The sequence below is a fragment of the Microcaecilia unicolor genome, chromosome 2 (assembly GCF_901765095.1).
Source record: "Microcaecilia unicolor chromosome 2, aMicUni1.1, whole genome shotgun sequence".
In the NCBI taxonomy this organism is placed as follows: domain Eukaryota; kingdom Metazoa; phylum Chordata; class Amphibia; order Gymnophiona; family Siphonopidae; genus Microcaecilia; species Microcaecilia unicolor.
Genome location: NC_044032.1, coordinates 149,034,142 through 149,050,582, shown reverse-complemented (window position 1 = coordinate 149,050,582; position 16,441 = coordinate 149,034,142). Strand labels below are relative to the sequence as shown.

Sequence of the window (16,441 nt, the reverse complement as noted above, 5' to 3'; positions counted from 1 at the left end):
TCCTTGGCCATATAATCATCCATGAGTGAACGCAAGCAAGCTACTCCAAAGTAGCCTCCTACCCAACAGGAGATCTGCAGCATCCTTGTTCCAACGAGAACACTTTTCTGGTTGGTGGAACTAATCTGTGCGAATGGCTTGGTTCTGGGTTGAATTAGACAAGGCTGAGGCAAACCAAACTGGAGAAAAGATGCTGAAGCAGGACTACACTGTAAACAAGGTCATTGCAGGAACACCAACACCAGGCAACTCTTTGAGTTGATGGTCTTCTCAATTTGTCACAAACATAGGACAGTGAGCCCTTAGGCCACAGCTGGACCCTGACTGCAGTAGATAAGTCCCCTGGGCTGGCACAGGTCAAGGTGATCCCAGGCAAGAACCAAGGCAGGACTGGGCAAGGCAAGATTAGACCAGACAAGGCTAGAACTAGACAAGACTGGGGAAGGCTAGTCTAAGCTAGGCAAGACAGACAGGGACCGAATCCAGACAAGGCAAGGAAAAACAAGGCAGCAGGACTAGAATTGGAACCCAAAGAGGACAAGGCAAGACAAGAAACTAGGCTAAAACTGGATCCAGCCAGGCAATTTGAGGGCACGGCAAGAACTGGATCTGGACGGCACAGGACAAGACAATGAGCAAGGCAGATAAGACTAAGACTAGACACCAAAGGCAAAGCAAGGCATGAAGGACAGCAAGGTCTAGGCAAGACAGGGCTAGTCGGGGCAGGAACAAGAGTCCAAGGCCGGGTCCAAGACAAAGCAAAGTCTGGAGGCAGGGCTTGAGCTTGGCAGGAACTCAGAACCAGGGCTGGAGCTTGGCAGGAACTCGGAAACAAGGTAGTGCTGGAGCTTGGCAGGAGCTCAGAGACAAGGCAGGGCTGGAGCTTGGCAGGAACTCGGAGACAAGGCAGGGCTGGCGATAAGCAAGGCAGAAGCAGGAACAGGAACCGGAACGCACACAAAGCAGTGAGACCTTGTGATCAAGGCATCCAAAAGGAGCCATTGCGAAGGCCTCTGAGCAGTGTCCCAAACACCATAAAATAAGGCTGTGCTGTAGACGTCAAAGGAAGGTGTTCCCTAGACATTCCCACCGAAGAATCTTCAAATGAAGAGCTTCCGATGCCTGTACGTGCCTAGCTGCTCCTGCACAGGAGATTGTAGAAGCAGCCTGGCGGCATCCCAGCACACCCATAAACACCAAGAGGCCACTCAACCCCCCTAAGATGCCAGAGGCCAGCCACGATGAACACCACTGTACCCAACAAAGAGGAGGTGTGTTGGGGTGGGAGTCATGGCAGCGCTGTGACACCATGATATTGTTTGCCCCTTGGCCCATGCAGATGTGGTTCCCTCTCCTTCTGGAGTTATCCTCTGTTTTCCAACTCTCAACATGCAGAGCGAGGGATCTCTTCAGTATTCCTACCACCAGTCCCTGGCCTTCACAGCCTGGATCTTGAGGGCTTGGAATTTGCACCTTGCATCTTCTTGAGGGTGTCTCCAAGGTTTTGCTGCCTTCCAGGTAAGATTTCACTAAGTGGTGTTATTCTTTCAGATAGAGGATGTTTGCCATCTGGTGTGAGGGCTTAGCCCTAGATCCTATTTCTTGCCTTGCACAGACCCTGCTTGAATGCCTTCTACACTTTTACGAGTCTGGTCTCAAAACCAACTTTGTAAGGGTTCACCTCAGTGCGATTGGTGCTTTTCATCACTTGGGGAATGTAAGCCCATCTCTGGACAGCCTCTAGTTCACTTCATGAGAGGTTTGCTATTGACAAAGCCCCCTATGAAACCTCCGCCAGTGTGATGGGACCTCAACATTGTCCTCACCCATTTTAAAGCTCCTTTTGAGCCGCTTGATTCGATTCCTGTCTTCTAAAGTACTTGACCTAGAAGGTCTTGTTTTTGGTGGTCAGCGGTCAGTCAGCTTCAGGCCCTAATAGCAGAGCCACCTTACACTAAGTTTTATCATAACAGAGTATTTTACAGCACCATAAGTTCCTATCTAAGGTTGTGTTGGAGTTCCATTTGAACCAGTCGATTCCCCTTTCAACATTTGTTCCCAAACCGTATGTCCATCCTGGCAAAAGCACACTGCACACTTTGGACTATGAGCGAGCATTGGCCTTTTACTTGGAGTGGACTAAGCCCTACAGACAGTCCACCCAGCTTGTTGTTTCTTATTATCCCAACAGGATGGGGGTCGCCAACCGGAAAAGCACATCTCCAATTGACTGGCAGATTGCATTTCTTTCACTTATGCCCATGCTGGCTGAGCTGACTCTTGAGAGTCATGTCAAGGCTTATAATGTCAGAGCCATGGCTGTGTCGGTAGCCCTCTTGAGATCAGCCTCTATAGAAGAGATTTGGAAGGTTGCAACATGATCTTCAGTCCACACATTCACATCTCACTATTGTCTTGAACAGAACACCCGATGTGATAGTCAGTTTAGACAGAGAGTTCTGCTGAATTTGTTTGGGGTGTAGGATCCAAATTCACCCTCCTAGGCCTGTTTTGTTTTGTTCCAGGCTGCACTCCCACACAGTATGTATATAGTTTCAGGTTAGTTGGTTTTTAGTTTTGCGAGTTCCCATTGTCCTACTGTTGTTGTTTTTGTTGAGCCTGGTAGCTATGGATTCCCAAGTGCAAGTATGATGTGGCCTGCTTGTCCTTGTAGAAAGCAAAGATACTTACTTGTAGTAGGTATTCTGTGAGGATAGCATACCAGTCATTCTCACTTAGTGCCCACGTCCCTTGGAGTTGTTTTTTTATAGTTATTATACTGTACTGCTGGTCCTGCACTCTAACGACGGGTGGGAAGGAACGTGCGCATGTGCAGTGAGGACACTGGTGTGTGTTCTTAAAGTTGTATACGCTATGAAAGTGTTACACACTGGGCAACATGGATAACGTCACCCAAATGTGTGAATGACTGGCCCAGTGGCATAGCCAGACAGCCAATTTTGGATGGGCCTGAGCCCAAAGTGGGTGGGAACAATATTTTCTCTGTCCTGCCCTACCGCAAAATATAAATACATTAGCTAATAAGGATCCTCAAGCTCTGTCAGCTGAAGACTTTTTCTGAAGGTGGCCAGAACTCCCTTTTACCAAACTTGGCAGGCAGCAGCAACATCTGTAAGCCACTGATGCCAGCACTCTATGCGTGTTTAGCTGTCGGTGACTCAAGCATGCTGTCACCAACTGCAGAGCTTGGTAGAAGGAAGTTCTGGCCGTCTTTGGAGGAGGTCCTCAGCTGGGGAGGCTTAGGATCCCTACCAGCTATACAGCAAGGGTCAGAACTGGTGTTAGACATGCTAGGGCCCCCTCCCTGATCCCCTCTCCTCCCTGCCTTCCCTCTGATTTCCCCACCTGCCATTACTGTCACACCAACAGACCCTCACCAAATACAGAACAGGGGATCACATATCAGAAATAAAAATATTTAGACAAAAATTGAACTCAGAACCCCAAAAAGTTAAACTTAGCATGTACTTCAACACTTGAGAAATAAAAATAGAAATGCATTTCCTTTCTCCTAAACATGATACAAACACATTTGCTATGTAGATTTCCCAAAGGCAACATATTCCATTTAAAACATTCAAAATACATTGCTTTTTTCTACCTTTTGTGATCTGGACATTGTGTATTTTTCCATCATGTTGGTTGCAGTTTCTTTTCTGCTTTCCTGTCTGTCGTCTTCTAATTCTCTTTCAAGTGGCTGCTGTCCATTTGTCTTGTTTTACCTTCACTACACCTGCTTCTATCTCTCTGCTCCTTCTCTCTTCCCTCCTGCCCTCTCCCCCATGTTCCAACATTTCTCCCTCTCTCTTCCCTCACTCCCACTGTCCGGCATCTCTCCATCACCCTTCTGCTCCTTTCTCCTCTCTCCACCTCCTGTGTTTCTCTCTCTTTCTCATTCACCCCCCGGTCCAATATATCTCCCTCTCTCCCACTTTCCACCATTTCTGCCTCTGTTGTGCCATGGGTCCAACACTTCTCTTCCCCTTCCCCCCGTGCAGCATTTTCTATCTTCCTCTCTTCCTCCCTTCCACCCTTCCACTGCCATGTCCAACATTTTTGCCTCTCCCCCTCCCTTGTACCCCATCCAACATCTCTCGCTTCCCCCTATAGCATCTCTTCCTGCCCTCCACCATCATCTCCAATTTTTCACCATCTTCCCCTCCTCACCACCCCATGGCCAACATTTACCATCTCTCCCTCCCCACTACCCCTATGTCCAACATTTCTCCCTCTCTCATCCCTCTCCCCTCTCTATGCATCATGTCCCTTTCCCCTCCCCATACAGCATGCCCCTCTCCCCTCCCCCACCATATGCAAGATTTTTTCCTTTCTTACCCCTCTCTACCCTATGTCCCACAATTCTCTCTCTCTTGCCCCTCTCCACCTCATGCCCCCTCCCCATGCAGCATCTATCTTTCAGAAGGCGACCTCTCCCGAACTCTCCCTCTTACTTCAATGGGGCACCACCCTTAACAGCGCCGATATTGGAGGAAGCAGGCTGAGCTCCCACGATCCTGCATCTGCCCCCCTCTCTCTCAGCGGCAGCGATTCCCAGACACTACCTACCTCCGCTAACCTTGAAGCGTCTCCTCTGCCATGTCCTGCCCCAGCAGAAACAGGAAGTTGTGATAATGGGGGCGGGACACGGCAGAGGAGATGCTTCTGGGTTAGACGCAGTAGGCAGCAAGTATGAATTGCTATCGCTGCTGCTGAGACAGAGGGAGGTAGATGCGGGATCGTGGGAGCTCAGCCTGCTCCCTCCGCTGCCTTGCTGATAAAGGTGCTCTTCTGCGTGCCGGTGCTGTTAAGGGTGCTCCACTGCTGGGTGGGCCTGAGCCCGAATGCCCCTGGACTGGCCTACTGTTCTCTGAGAATATCTGCTAAAGGAAAATGTTTTTGCTTTATAGAATACTAGTGTAAACTGGCGTTGTTACACCTAAATGTGCACCTAAGTATAGGCGTGCACATTTATGCCAGGTCTATGGCTGGTGTAAATTCGCATACCTAAATGCAGCATTTATACACACAACTTACAGTATTCTGTAAGCTGCTTAAGTAAAGGTTGGCCATGCTTATAACATGCCCACACCCTTCCCCTGCAAATGTCCCCTTACAGTTATGTGCTAAACCATTTAATATATAATTACAGAATATTGGGTGGCCGTAAATGTAAGCACATATATGTCTTAGGTGATTTGTTATAGCATGAGGGGGCTTATGTTTAGAAAATTATCCTTAATAAGTGTTGTAACTATTTTTTTAAATTTATGAATGAGATATCAACAGTGTAGTGAATCTAGACTGAAGCATATATTTGTGGTGTAGCAGATATACAAATGTAGTGTTTCAAATGCTCAGATTTTGTTTTCCTTATTTAGTTTTTAAAGTCAATGATGAATAAATATTGCAGCACCAGGAACTGAGAGACTGATACTTCATAATCAAAACAATTTATCATGTTTATTTATTACAAAAAGAAAAAAAACCCAACAACTTGTTGAAAGTAAAGAACTAAAACTACTGCACAATCCTAAGTCATTATCTCTTTCATCATTGTCTCTGAGCAGGCCCCTATCTCTAGTGCCTGTCCAGCAATATCAGGAATTCATCAGCGCTCTCCAGTGTCAAGTAATAAACTACTCAGTCAGAATCTGTTTTACAAGCATTCTTCAGGATGCAGAGAGCCACCACTGGAATGACTGCCAAGCTTTTTATGAGGTATGATGTTTACTATCTGTTGTTTTACATGGGCATTTTTTATTGCTTGCTTCTCCTAAACTAATTAGAATTGTAAAATTCCTTTTTGCATATAACAGCTTATTAATATATAAAATTATTTCTTCTCCCAAATAGCTCAGTTTTGTAGCATCCATTTAAAAACATTTGAACTAAATCACAGTTAACAGTTTTTGTGTTAATCACTGTATTGATTGAGCATAAACTTTCCCTTATGATCACATGGTTAAGCCATGGTAAATAGTATTTTAAAGAATAAGGAATACTTGAGATGGAGAACATTGGAAAATGACTTAAAGAAAAGTCTTGGGATACAAGTTTGATTCTCCTGTGTTACTAACCTTGAGCTTGGAAGAGTCACTGTTTTACTCTGTTACTAACCTTGAGCTTGGATGAGTCACTGTATTACTCTTCATATCTACAGTATGACACCATTGAAAATAACACAAGAACCATGTACATGTAGAGCACAAAAATCCAATAGGTAGATGCAAGTAGGAAACTGGGAAGTGGATGACGCCTCTTCGCTAAGATTACAGGATGCCAGAATGTAGAAAAACTTTCATTAGTGGTAACATAAAGGACTCGATACGGCACCGTGTTTCAGCAAAACGTGCCAGCCTTAGGAGTAGAGGAAAGTGCACACTGATATCACAGATGCACTTTGGGATGTATAGTGGTATTCCTTCCCTAGTTATCCACCACTGGGAGCCACATAGGTAGAGTGGTTGTGAAGATGCCGATGCTTCTTTCTCTGTCTGTCTGCACATCTTCATAACCACTCTACCTATGTGGCACCCAGTGGTGGATAACTAGGGGAGGAGTACCACTTTATATCTTGAAATGCATCTGTGATATCAGTGTGCACTTTCCTGTACTCCTGAGGAAAGCACTTTTCACCGAAACACGATGTCGTGTCGAGTCCTTTATTTTACCACCAATAAAGGTTTTTCTACATTCTGGTGTCCTGTGGTCTTAGCGAAGAGCCGATATTTGCTTCCCACCCCATTTCCTATTTGCATCTACCATTGAAAATCAATCTTTTCTCTTAATTTTGTCTGTTCAGTAAGGGCTTCTTTTATAAAGCTGCGCTAGCAATTCCCGCACGGCAAATGTGATGAAGCCCATAATTGAATGGGCTTCATCACATTTGCCATGCCAGAATTGCTAGCTTGGCTTTCTAAAAGGAGCCGTAAGTTGGAAGTTAGTTATTTTCATGTTGAATTTTGAGCACTTCTTCAAATATTTGAAATATGATATTCCCAATGAAGAACAATGAAAGCCCAGTTTGTTTGGTAATATGTGTTTTGGTTGAAGTTATTATTTAATATTACAGTAATAAATTGGAATGTTCCTCTTCAGATCGTAGATTAAGGATACATTTCTTAGGTGTGTCTTGTCTCTTGGCATGAATTTGTTTACAGCTAGGAGAGAATAACAGCACAAGTCAGAGAATAAACTGGTGTAGAATGGAATAGTTCTTTTTTCACAAACAATAAATAATTGCCCCATATTGCTTCAGGATGTCAGGATACTAGGATGCTTTCTGCTGAGAGCATCGTTTTTTGCAGTATTTGAAAAAATTCTTCTGCTGTGAACCACACCAGAAAAAGATTGTTTTTCAAAGAAAGGAGTTTTTCTCAGAAGACAAGCAGGTGATCGTATTCTCACATCTGTATGACATCATCCGACAGAGCCCTGTGTGAACACTGACTAGTAAGTTCAAGAATTTTCTAACAGCGTCCCACCATGCATGCGCTGGTGCCTCCCCCCCCCCCTCCCCCCGATGCACAAGCTCTGGTCCCCTTAGTCTTAATTTTTCCATGGAGCAGGGAGGATGCTTTTTTGTCATGGTTGGAGAAGGTGAGCCCTTGGGCTGTGATGAGATTGGCTCTGTGCAGTGTAAATGCCGCACAGGTCCTCATCGACAAGACCACCTGGCACAGTTCAGGAGCTAGAGAAGGCAGGACCTGACTCAGACTGGCTGAAGCATAGCACTAGGCAATGCCTAGCAGACTAGGTGAAACACGACAGGGGCGGCTTAGAGGTTGGCTCTTAAAAGAGCCCTTGGGAGCTGACCTGTTGGAGTTGAGGCGGGGAGTAGCTAGAACAGCAAGGCTGGAGACAGGAACAAGCAAACGAGCAGGGCTTGAAGACTGGGACATGCAGAGCTGGGAGCAGGAATAAACAAGGCTTGAAGCAGGAACTAGCCAGGTAATGAGCACTGGAAAAGCACAACACTGGAAACCTGTTGATGAAGCACTGGTAGAATGTAGAACGCTTCCTTAAATATTTGTGAGATCATCTGTCAGCACCCCATTTAGGGCTATTAAAGGGAAATGCAGCAACCAAGAAGTAACGACTCTAGGCATAGAATGCTGCAGGACTCTAGTGGTTTCTTGAACCAGGTGAGGAACATTACAGCATCCCCTCCCGAAACCCCCTCTCTGGCCCCCTAGGTTTGGGCTTGAGGTGATAAAGGTGATGAAAATGCCTAATGAATACTGGGGTTCGCACATTAACAGCAGGTTCCCATGTATTATCTTCTGGTCCATAACCTTTCCAGGGCAAGAGATAGTGTAGCTTCCCCTGATTCTCATAGCATCCAGTATATCCTGTACCTCAAACTCTGGGTCAGTGGCAACTGCCGGTGTAGGCGGTGGAGGGTCTGTAGCCGCCCCCCTCAATAACATAACACCACAGGTTTTAGCAGGGAGACATGGAAGACATTGTGGATGTAATCGATACATAACTAGACCCAGTTGACATTGCACTGCAAAAGGATCAATGAACCTGGGTGTGATTTTCTAAGAGGGAACCTTGAGTCGTAGGTGCCTGGTGCTCAGCCACACCTTCTCCCCAGGGTGAAATGTGGGGGCTGACCATCCCTTGCGATTGTCCTTCTTGTAACTGGCTGACGTCTGCATGAGTAGTCGCTGAGTCTGGTGCAAAATTTCCTGGATGTCTTCAGTCGCCCGCTGGACCACAGGCATGGAGGAAGACAGGTGGACCAGTACTGGAATCCGGGGATGTTGCCCATATACCACATAAAAGGGAGAAGAATTGGTTACTGTACTAACATAATTATTATATGAGAACTCAACTGAAGGGAGTAGAGGCGCCTAGTTATCTTCGTGCTCATTAACATAGGCTCAGAGGAAGCTTTTTATCATCTGGTTTACTCTTTCTGCCTGGCTATTAGACTGAGGGAAATAGGCTGAAGGGAAGTCCAACTAGATGTCAAGTTCTTACAGAGCTTTTGCCAGAAACGAGAAGTGAACTGGACTCCACGATCGCTGACAATGTGTTCCAGTAGTCTATGGAGATGAAATATCACCTTGCTTAAAGAGCTGGGCCAAGGAGGCCATCAACAGGAGGGAGTTCCAGGGAACAAAGTATGCCATCTTCAAGAAGCGTGTACCACCACCCAGATAGTAGTATACCCTTGAGAGGGTGGAAGATCAGTGATAAAGTCCATAGAAATGTCTGACCAGGGTCTCTTGGGAACCAGAAGAGGCTGAAGCAAGCTACACAAAGTGGGCATGCACTGGCTTAATTCTGTCACAATTGACACATAAGTTAACATATTACTGAACTTTCTGAGCCACTTGAGGCCACCAATAATGGAGTTCTATCATCCGGAGTGTTTTCTGTATTCCTGGATGTCCTGCTAATTTAGTATCATACACCCACTGCAAGACTTTCCTCTTTAGACATTTAGGAACCAGTGTCTTCCTACTACTACTACTACTATTTAGCATTTCTATAGCGCTACAAGGCATACGCAGCGCTGCACAAACATAGAAGAAAGACAGTCCCTGCTCAAAGAGCTTACAATCTAATAGACAAAAAATAAATAAAGTAATCAAATCAATTAATGTGGACGGGAAGGAAGAGAGGAGGGTAGGTGGAGGCGAGTGGTTACAAGTGGTTGCGAGTCAAAAGCAATGTTAAAGAGGTGGGCTTTCAGTCTAGATTTAAAGGTGGCCAAGGATGGGGCAAGACGTAGGGGCTCAGGAAGTTTATTCCAGGCGTAGGGTGCAGCGAGACAGAAGGCGCGAAGTCTGGAGTTGGCAGTAGTGGAGAAGGGAACAGATAAGAAGGATTTATCCATGGAGCGGAGTGCACGGGAAGGGGTCTTCCCAGGAGGCACAGTAATTTGGGAGACAGCTAGAATCTTCCTTGGATCAATGATGGGTTGAGGCTCAGAAATGGTGCCAGTGTGATTGAAGGACCAGGAGAGGGCGTCCACCTGGGCATTCTTTTCTACTAGATGGTAGGTCAACCAAAAATCAAAACAGGAGAAGAGGAGTGACCACCTGCCTGATGAGGGTTCAGTCTTTTGGCCTCCTGTAGATAAATCAAGTACTTATGGTCGGTGGTTATGACGAAAGGGTGTGTCTCAACTCTTCTAGAGCTAACTTGATGGTCAGAAGTTCACGGTCTCCAATGGTATAGTTTTGTTCGGCCGGGATGAACTTCTTAGAGAAGGAACAGGGCAACAGTTGCTCGCTGGGAGAGGCCTGAGAAAGGACATCCCCAACCCCCACAAAGGAGGCATCCACTTCTACAAATAAGGGATGCGATGTATCAGGCCATTGCAATAGGGGAGCTGATAGGAAGGTAAGCTTTGAGAAGGCCAGCTGAGCTTCAGTTGACCTGTTATGGCTGTCCACTCCCTTGCAAGTGAGGATGGTGAGAGGTGCCCAGGAATCTCTGAAGGGCTTCATCATCCACTGGGAGTGTACTGGGATCGAGGAGGTCTCCACCTCCCTCAGTATCGGGCGCTGAGCATAGGCTTCAGGACCGATCAGCATTGGACCTGACACTGAGGTCACATACAGGTTTGACGTCATCCTCTTTGGCATCAAAGGACCGTGATGCTGTGCATTGGGGGAAACCCAAGAAGCATAAGCATTGGTCCTCTTCTACGCATCATATCACACGCTAATCTTTGTATTCCAACTAAATCTCACATTTCCTTAACTACTTATCGATATTTGTCAAAATTAACTCCTGAATCAATAGAATCCCATCTTAATCTATCAATCTCTAAATTCTCTAGTCTTTCTCTTTCTGAACAAATTTCAGAATTTGACTCAGCCCTGAAAGAAGCCGTAGACACCATTGCTCCTCCTACACCGAAAGTTAATTCTACTACATCTAAGACACCTTAGTATTGTGTATTAGATTGGTTCAACTAATATCTATCTTCTCGGGAATACCAAGTATACTATCAAGGAAAATTCTCTAGATCCTCGTCTCTTAACTGTGGAGTCCCTCGGGGAATTGTATTTTCCACGACTCTGTTTAATATTTTTATGATGCCACTTTTGACACTATTACAGTCTATAGATCTTACAGGTTTTGTGTATGCAGGTGACCTAAAAATTTTAACGCACAAGAAAATTGTTCTCCAAGTGAAAAACGTATTCAGGTAACTACATGGTTAAACGACAATAAGCTCAAACTTAACCCAGAGAAATCGAAGGCACTTTTGTTCTCACCTCTTCCTAACAAGAGCGTCACACACCTATTCCACGTCTGCTTTGTGAAATTCAAATCCCACTAGTGACTTTGAAATTATTAGGGGTTCTCACTGATAATGCCTTAAATTTTCAACCTCAGCTTTCTTCTCTTATTAAGCATTGCTTTTTCCAATTACATATAATTCGTTCCATTAGTTCACTTTTACATTCTTCAGCTCTCAATAAGCTGGTCCATTCCCTAGTCATTTCAAAACTTGACTTCTGTAATTCACTTTACAAAGCCTTGAGACAGTAAGATCTACGGCATCTACAAATGATACAAAACACCTCTATTAAATTAATTACAGGTTTACAGAAATTTGATCATGCCACACCTCTACTTACAAATGCTTATAGTGTTCTATAGTGCTTATTTTGCTCCTATACTTCACCACTACCTCAGAGGCATAAGTCTCCCCCAGAAAGTATATATTTTTTTCCATGCTTTCTTGTGAGATGGCTCAGGCTATATCCTTTAAACTAGAAACAGAGGAATAACTTCATTCAGAACTTTTTGAGGTTCTAGATTATGACTTTCTACCAAGAGATAGTATTATAGTTCCCTTCCATTCTGTTATGAAAAATACTTTATTAAAAACAACTGGGAGGTCCCTCTCAAAGTAAAGTGTCCCAAAGCAAATTAACAAAATATATAAAATGCAAAAATGTGCAGACTTAGAAAAAACACAACTACCACATCATTCTTTAGTGGTAGAGTCCGTTTTAAAATACATTCACAGTGCCAGATCTTATGCCTCTGTTCCTTCAGGAAGAGAAGTGAAAATATTAGACTCTACCGGAACCTATTATGCAATCCCCTGTCCAGATATCAGGCCATCACAAATGTGGCCAATGTAGTGTTTCAGTCTATGTTTAATAGAAATAAAATAAAACATAGAAAAGAAAATAAGTTGATAAGTTTTTTATTGGACTAAATAGAAACATCCATTTTGTCCATCCAAGAACACATAAAAAATACTTTTTTAGGCATACTTCAGATTATAATACACCTTTTGTTATTTACATTATCCAGGGTCCATGCTCGCTTCTTTACATTGGTAAGACCGATAGCAGGCTTATTTTAGAAAGAGAAGGGCGCCCATCTTTCAACACAAATCGCAAGATGGGTGTCCTTCTCATAGGGTCGCCCAAATCGGCATAATCGAAAGCTGATTTTGGGCGTCCTCAACTGCTTTCCATCGCAGGGATGACCAAAGTTCATGGGGGTGTGTCAAAGGCGGGACTGGGGCGTGCCTAACACATGGGTGTCCTCGACCAATAATGGAAAAAAGAAGGGTGTCCCTGACGAACACTTGGACGACTTTACCTGGTCCTATTTTTCTTATGACCAAGCCACAAAAATGTGCCCTAAATGACCAGATGACCTCCCCTTACTCCCCCAGTGGTCACTAACACCCTCCCACCCTCAAAAAAATGTTTTTTAAAATATTTTTTCCAGCCTCTATGCCAGCCTGAAATATCATACCCAGCTCCATGACAGCAGTATGTAGGTCCCTGGAGCAGTTTTAGTGGGTGCAGTGCACTTCAGGCAGGCGGACCCAGGCCCATCCCTCCCCACCTGTTACACTTGTGGTGGTAAATGTGAGCCCTTCAAAACCCACCAGAAACCCACTGTATCCATATGTAGGTGCCCCCCTTCACCCCTTAGGGCTGGTAGTGGTGTACAGTTGTGGGGAGTGGATTTTTATTTTAGAGGGGGGTTGGGGGCTCAGCACACAAAGTAAGGGAGCTGTGCACCTGGGAGCAATTTGTGAAGTCCACTGCAGTGCCCCCTAGGGTGCTCGGTTGGTGTCCTGGCATGTCAGGGGGACCAGTGCACTACGAATGCTGGCTCCTCCCACAACCAAATGGCTTGGATTTGGTCATTTCTGAGATGGGCATCCTCGGTTTCCATTATCGCCGAAAACCGGGGTCGACCATCCCTAAGAACAACCATCTCTAAGGTCGACCTAAATGTTGAGATTTGGGCGTCCCCAACCGTATTATCGAAATGAAATATGGCCGCCCATCTTGTTTCGATAATACAGGTTTCCCCGCCCCTTCGCGGGGACGTCCTGCGAGGACATCCTCAGGAAAACTTGGGCGCCCCGTTCGATTATGCCCCTCCAAGTCATTCACAACTGGACTTGGGCTGGTTCTCGAAACACCCTTATAAGAGCTGTTTATCTAGCTGGAAAACAAAATTCAGTAGCAGACAAACTCAGCAGAATCCTTCAACCTGACAAATGATCTCTCAACACTTGTTCGTTCATCAAATATTTCAGCAGTGGGGAACTCCAGTGATAGACTTGTTTACTTCTCATAGAACAATAAGCTTCCCCACTTCTGTTCTAGAATCTATGCTCCCAGCCAAATAATCCTGGATGCATTCTTACTCCAGTGGGGGATGAATCTATGCTTTTCCCCCACTACTTCTCATAGGAAAAACTCTTCTCAAACTATGCCGAGACCAGGGGAACATGATTCTAAATGCTCCATACTGGCCTCATCAAATCTGTTTCCCTCTTCTCCTAGAATTGTCATCTAAGGAGCCATTCAGACTAGTTCTTTTTCTCTCAATAACACAGAATGAGGGATCCCTCCTTCATACAGACCCTCGCTCACTAGCCTTGATGACTTGTTCCCTGATGACATAGATCTCCATTAATTGAACTTTCCTCCCAAAGTCTCTACAATACTTCTTGACCCAGAAAACCTTCCACAAGAAAGTCTTACCAATTAAAATAGAAAAGATTTTCTCTCTGGTGGCCAACTACATCACTTGAACCTACTATATGTTCTCTACCTACCCTTATGGAATACCTCCCCCATCTTTCAAATTCTGGACTCAAAACTAACTCAATCAGAGTACATTTGAACACCATCAGTGCTTTCCATACTAACATTGATAATAAGCCAATTTCAGTTCATCCCTTGATGGTTAGATTCATGAAGGGCTTATTTCACACCAAACCTCCTATCAAACCACCTCCAGTGGCATGGAATCTCAATGTTGTCCTCACTTCTCTTATGAAACATCCATTCAAACTACTTTGTTCCCGTTCACTGAAGTTCCTCACTTATAAAGTACTGTTCCTGATAGCTCTTACTTGTGCCAGAAGAATCAGTGAACTTCAAACACTTGTGGCAGATCCACGTTATACCAGATACTACCGCGATGGGTTTGTACTCAGAACCCATCCCGAATTCCTCTCAAAAGTGGTTTCAGAGTTCCATCTCAACCAGTCCATTGTACTTTGTCTGCTTTCCTAAAACACATTCTCATCCTGGAGAAGCAGCACTGCATACCTTAGACTGCAAGCATACTCTAGCTTACTATCTAAAACAAACAAAACCTCAATGGAAATCCTCCCAGCTTTTTATATCCTTTGATCCTAACAGGTTGGGAATTCCCTTCACCAAGCATACAAACTCTACTTGGTTGACTGACTGTCAAGCTCATTTTCAAAGCACTTAGCCTCCCAAAGTTCCATAGAAACCTATGGAATTTAGCCTCCCAAAGTGCTTTGAAAATATGCCTCTGTATCTCCTATACTTATACTCAAGCTGGGTGGACCCTCCATGGTCAGGTCACCGCTCATAATGTGAGAGTCATGGTGGCCTCAGTGGCCCATTTCCGCTCTGCCTCTGTTCAAGACATTTGCAGTGCAGCTATGTGGTCTTCTGTCCACACTTTCACTACTCACTACTGTCTGGAGCAGTATTCCAGGTGGGATAGCTGGTTTGGACAAGAGTCCTGTGGAATCTTTTTACTATTTAAAAATCCAACTCCACCCTCTTGCTTGTTATTTGCACCAGACTCACTATGTACTTAGTTACAAAAATATATCTTTCCTGTGAGCCTGGTACCTAGTGAGTCCTGTATGTGAGAATATTATGCCTTCTTGTTCTTGGAGAAAACACTAAGTTATTTCTCCAAGGACAGCAGGCATATATTGACACATCCCTTCTGCCTCCCCTTAGAGTTGTCTTCTTAGCTTTAACACTATACTGCTGGTCCTGCGCTTGCATGTCGGGTGGAAGGGTACCCATGCATGTGCAGTGGGAGCACTGACTTAAAGATTTAAAGTGACAGTGCACTTGGTGGTGTCCGTACTGGGCTCTGTGGATCATGTAACCCATTTGTGAGAAAATAAGCCTACTGTCTTTGGAGAACACCTGATATAGGTAAGTAACTTAGCTTTCTAGAGCATCTTCTAGCTGAAACTCTCCAGCTATTTCCTTTCTGCCTATACTAATTTAGGAAGATGATTTTTTTTAATGTGTGATGATTTTTGTCAGGGGGAAAGATGCTCATTCTCTATTCAAATGTGGCACTATTTCTGCTCTGCTCTCCGTCACGATCTATGGAGTGTTCTTCCCCCAAAGATGGCTCAGGAGATTTTGACAGAAGTGTTGGAGAAATCTTTGGCTTTTCTAGCCTCTCGATATTCTCAGGCCAGTCCCAGTTATAAAAGAATCTCACAGATAAGGTAGGTACATATTTGAATTTAAGCCTTTGAATTACATTTGTTTTTATGTGCTACTTAGAAAGTCTTTTTTTTTTTTTTAAGAAGCTTCTTTTACTCTTAACAGGCATGGAGACCTAAAGAATAGGATCTTACATACTTGTGTTTCATCACATTTTGTATTAAAATCATATGAAATTGTATTTCATAAACAATAGTGTACATATTGGGGATAATTTCATGAAGCTCTTTCCAAATACAAAGCTTATTTTATATGTAGAAAAGGGCTTTTGTAAAATTGCACAGGAGTATACATGGATTAAATGTAGGTGCATGGAAAGAGTGTGCTTACTGTTATGCAGCATACAGATTTAAGTGTATGCTCGTATGTTATAAAATAAGCCAAAACATTTATGGAGTACCTGTACAAATTTACATCATCTTTGGAAATGGTGTAACGTTTTGTGTGTAAATTTGTTTGGTACAGATCTAGCTCTGGTTGCCTATTTTATACATCCACATAGATTGATTTAATTTTATTTATTTGCATTTGTTATACTACCATTAACTAACTCACAGATCATAGCAGTATACAGCAAACCTACCAAGGGAGATAGGTAAACAGAAAAGGAAAAGGAACTACAGTTTCAATGAGTGAGAAGAGAAGCATACATCTGAGCTTCAATC

At 44.2% G+C, this 16,441-nt stretch overlaps 1 protein-coding gene across 1 annotated transcript in view; it reads left to right on the top strand.

The window, feature by feature from the left end:
- Positions 1-16,441, top strand: part of KIAA0825 (KIAA0825 ortholog) — a 584,207-nt gene that overhangs the window by 153,439 nt on the left and 414,327 nt on the right. The window contains 2 exon segments of the mRNA XM_030193391.1: positions 5,589-5,739; positions 15,588-15,778. Coding sequence (XP_030049251.1) covers positions 5,589-5,739; positions 15,588-15,778 — 342 coding nt within the window.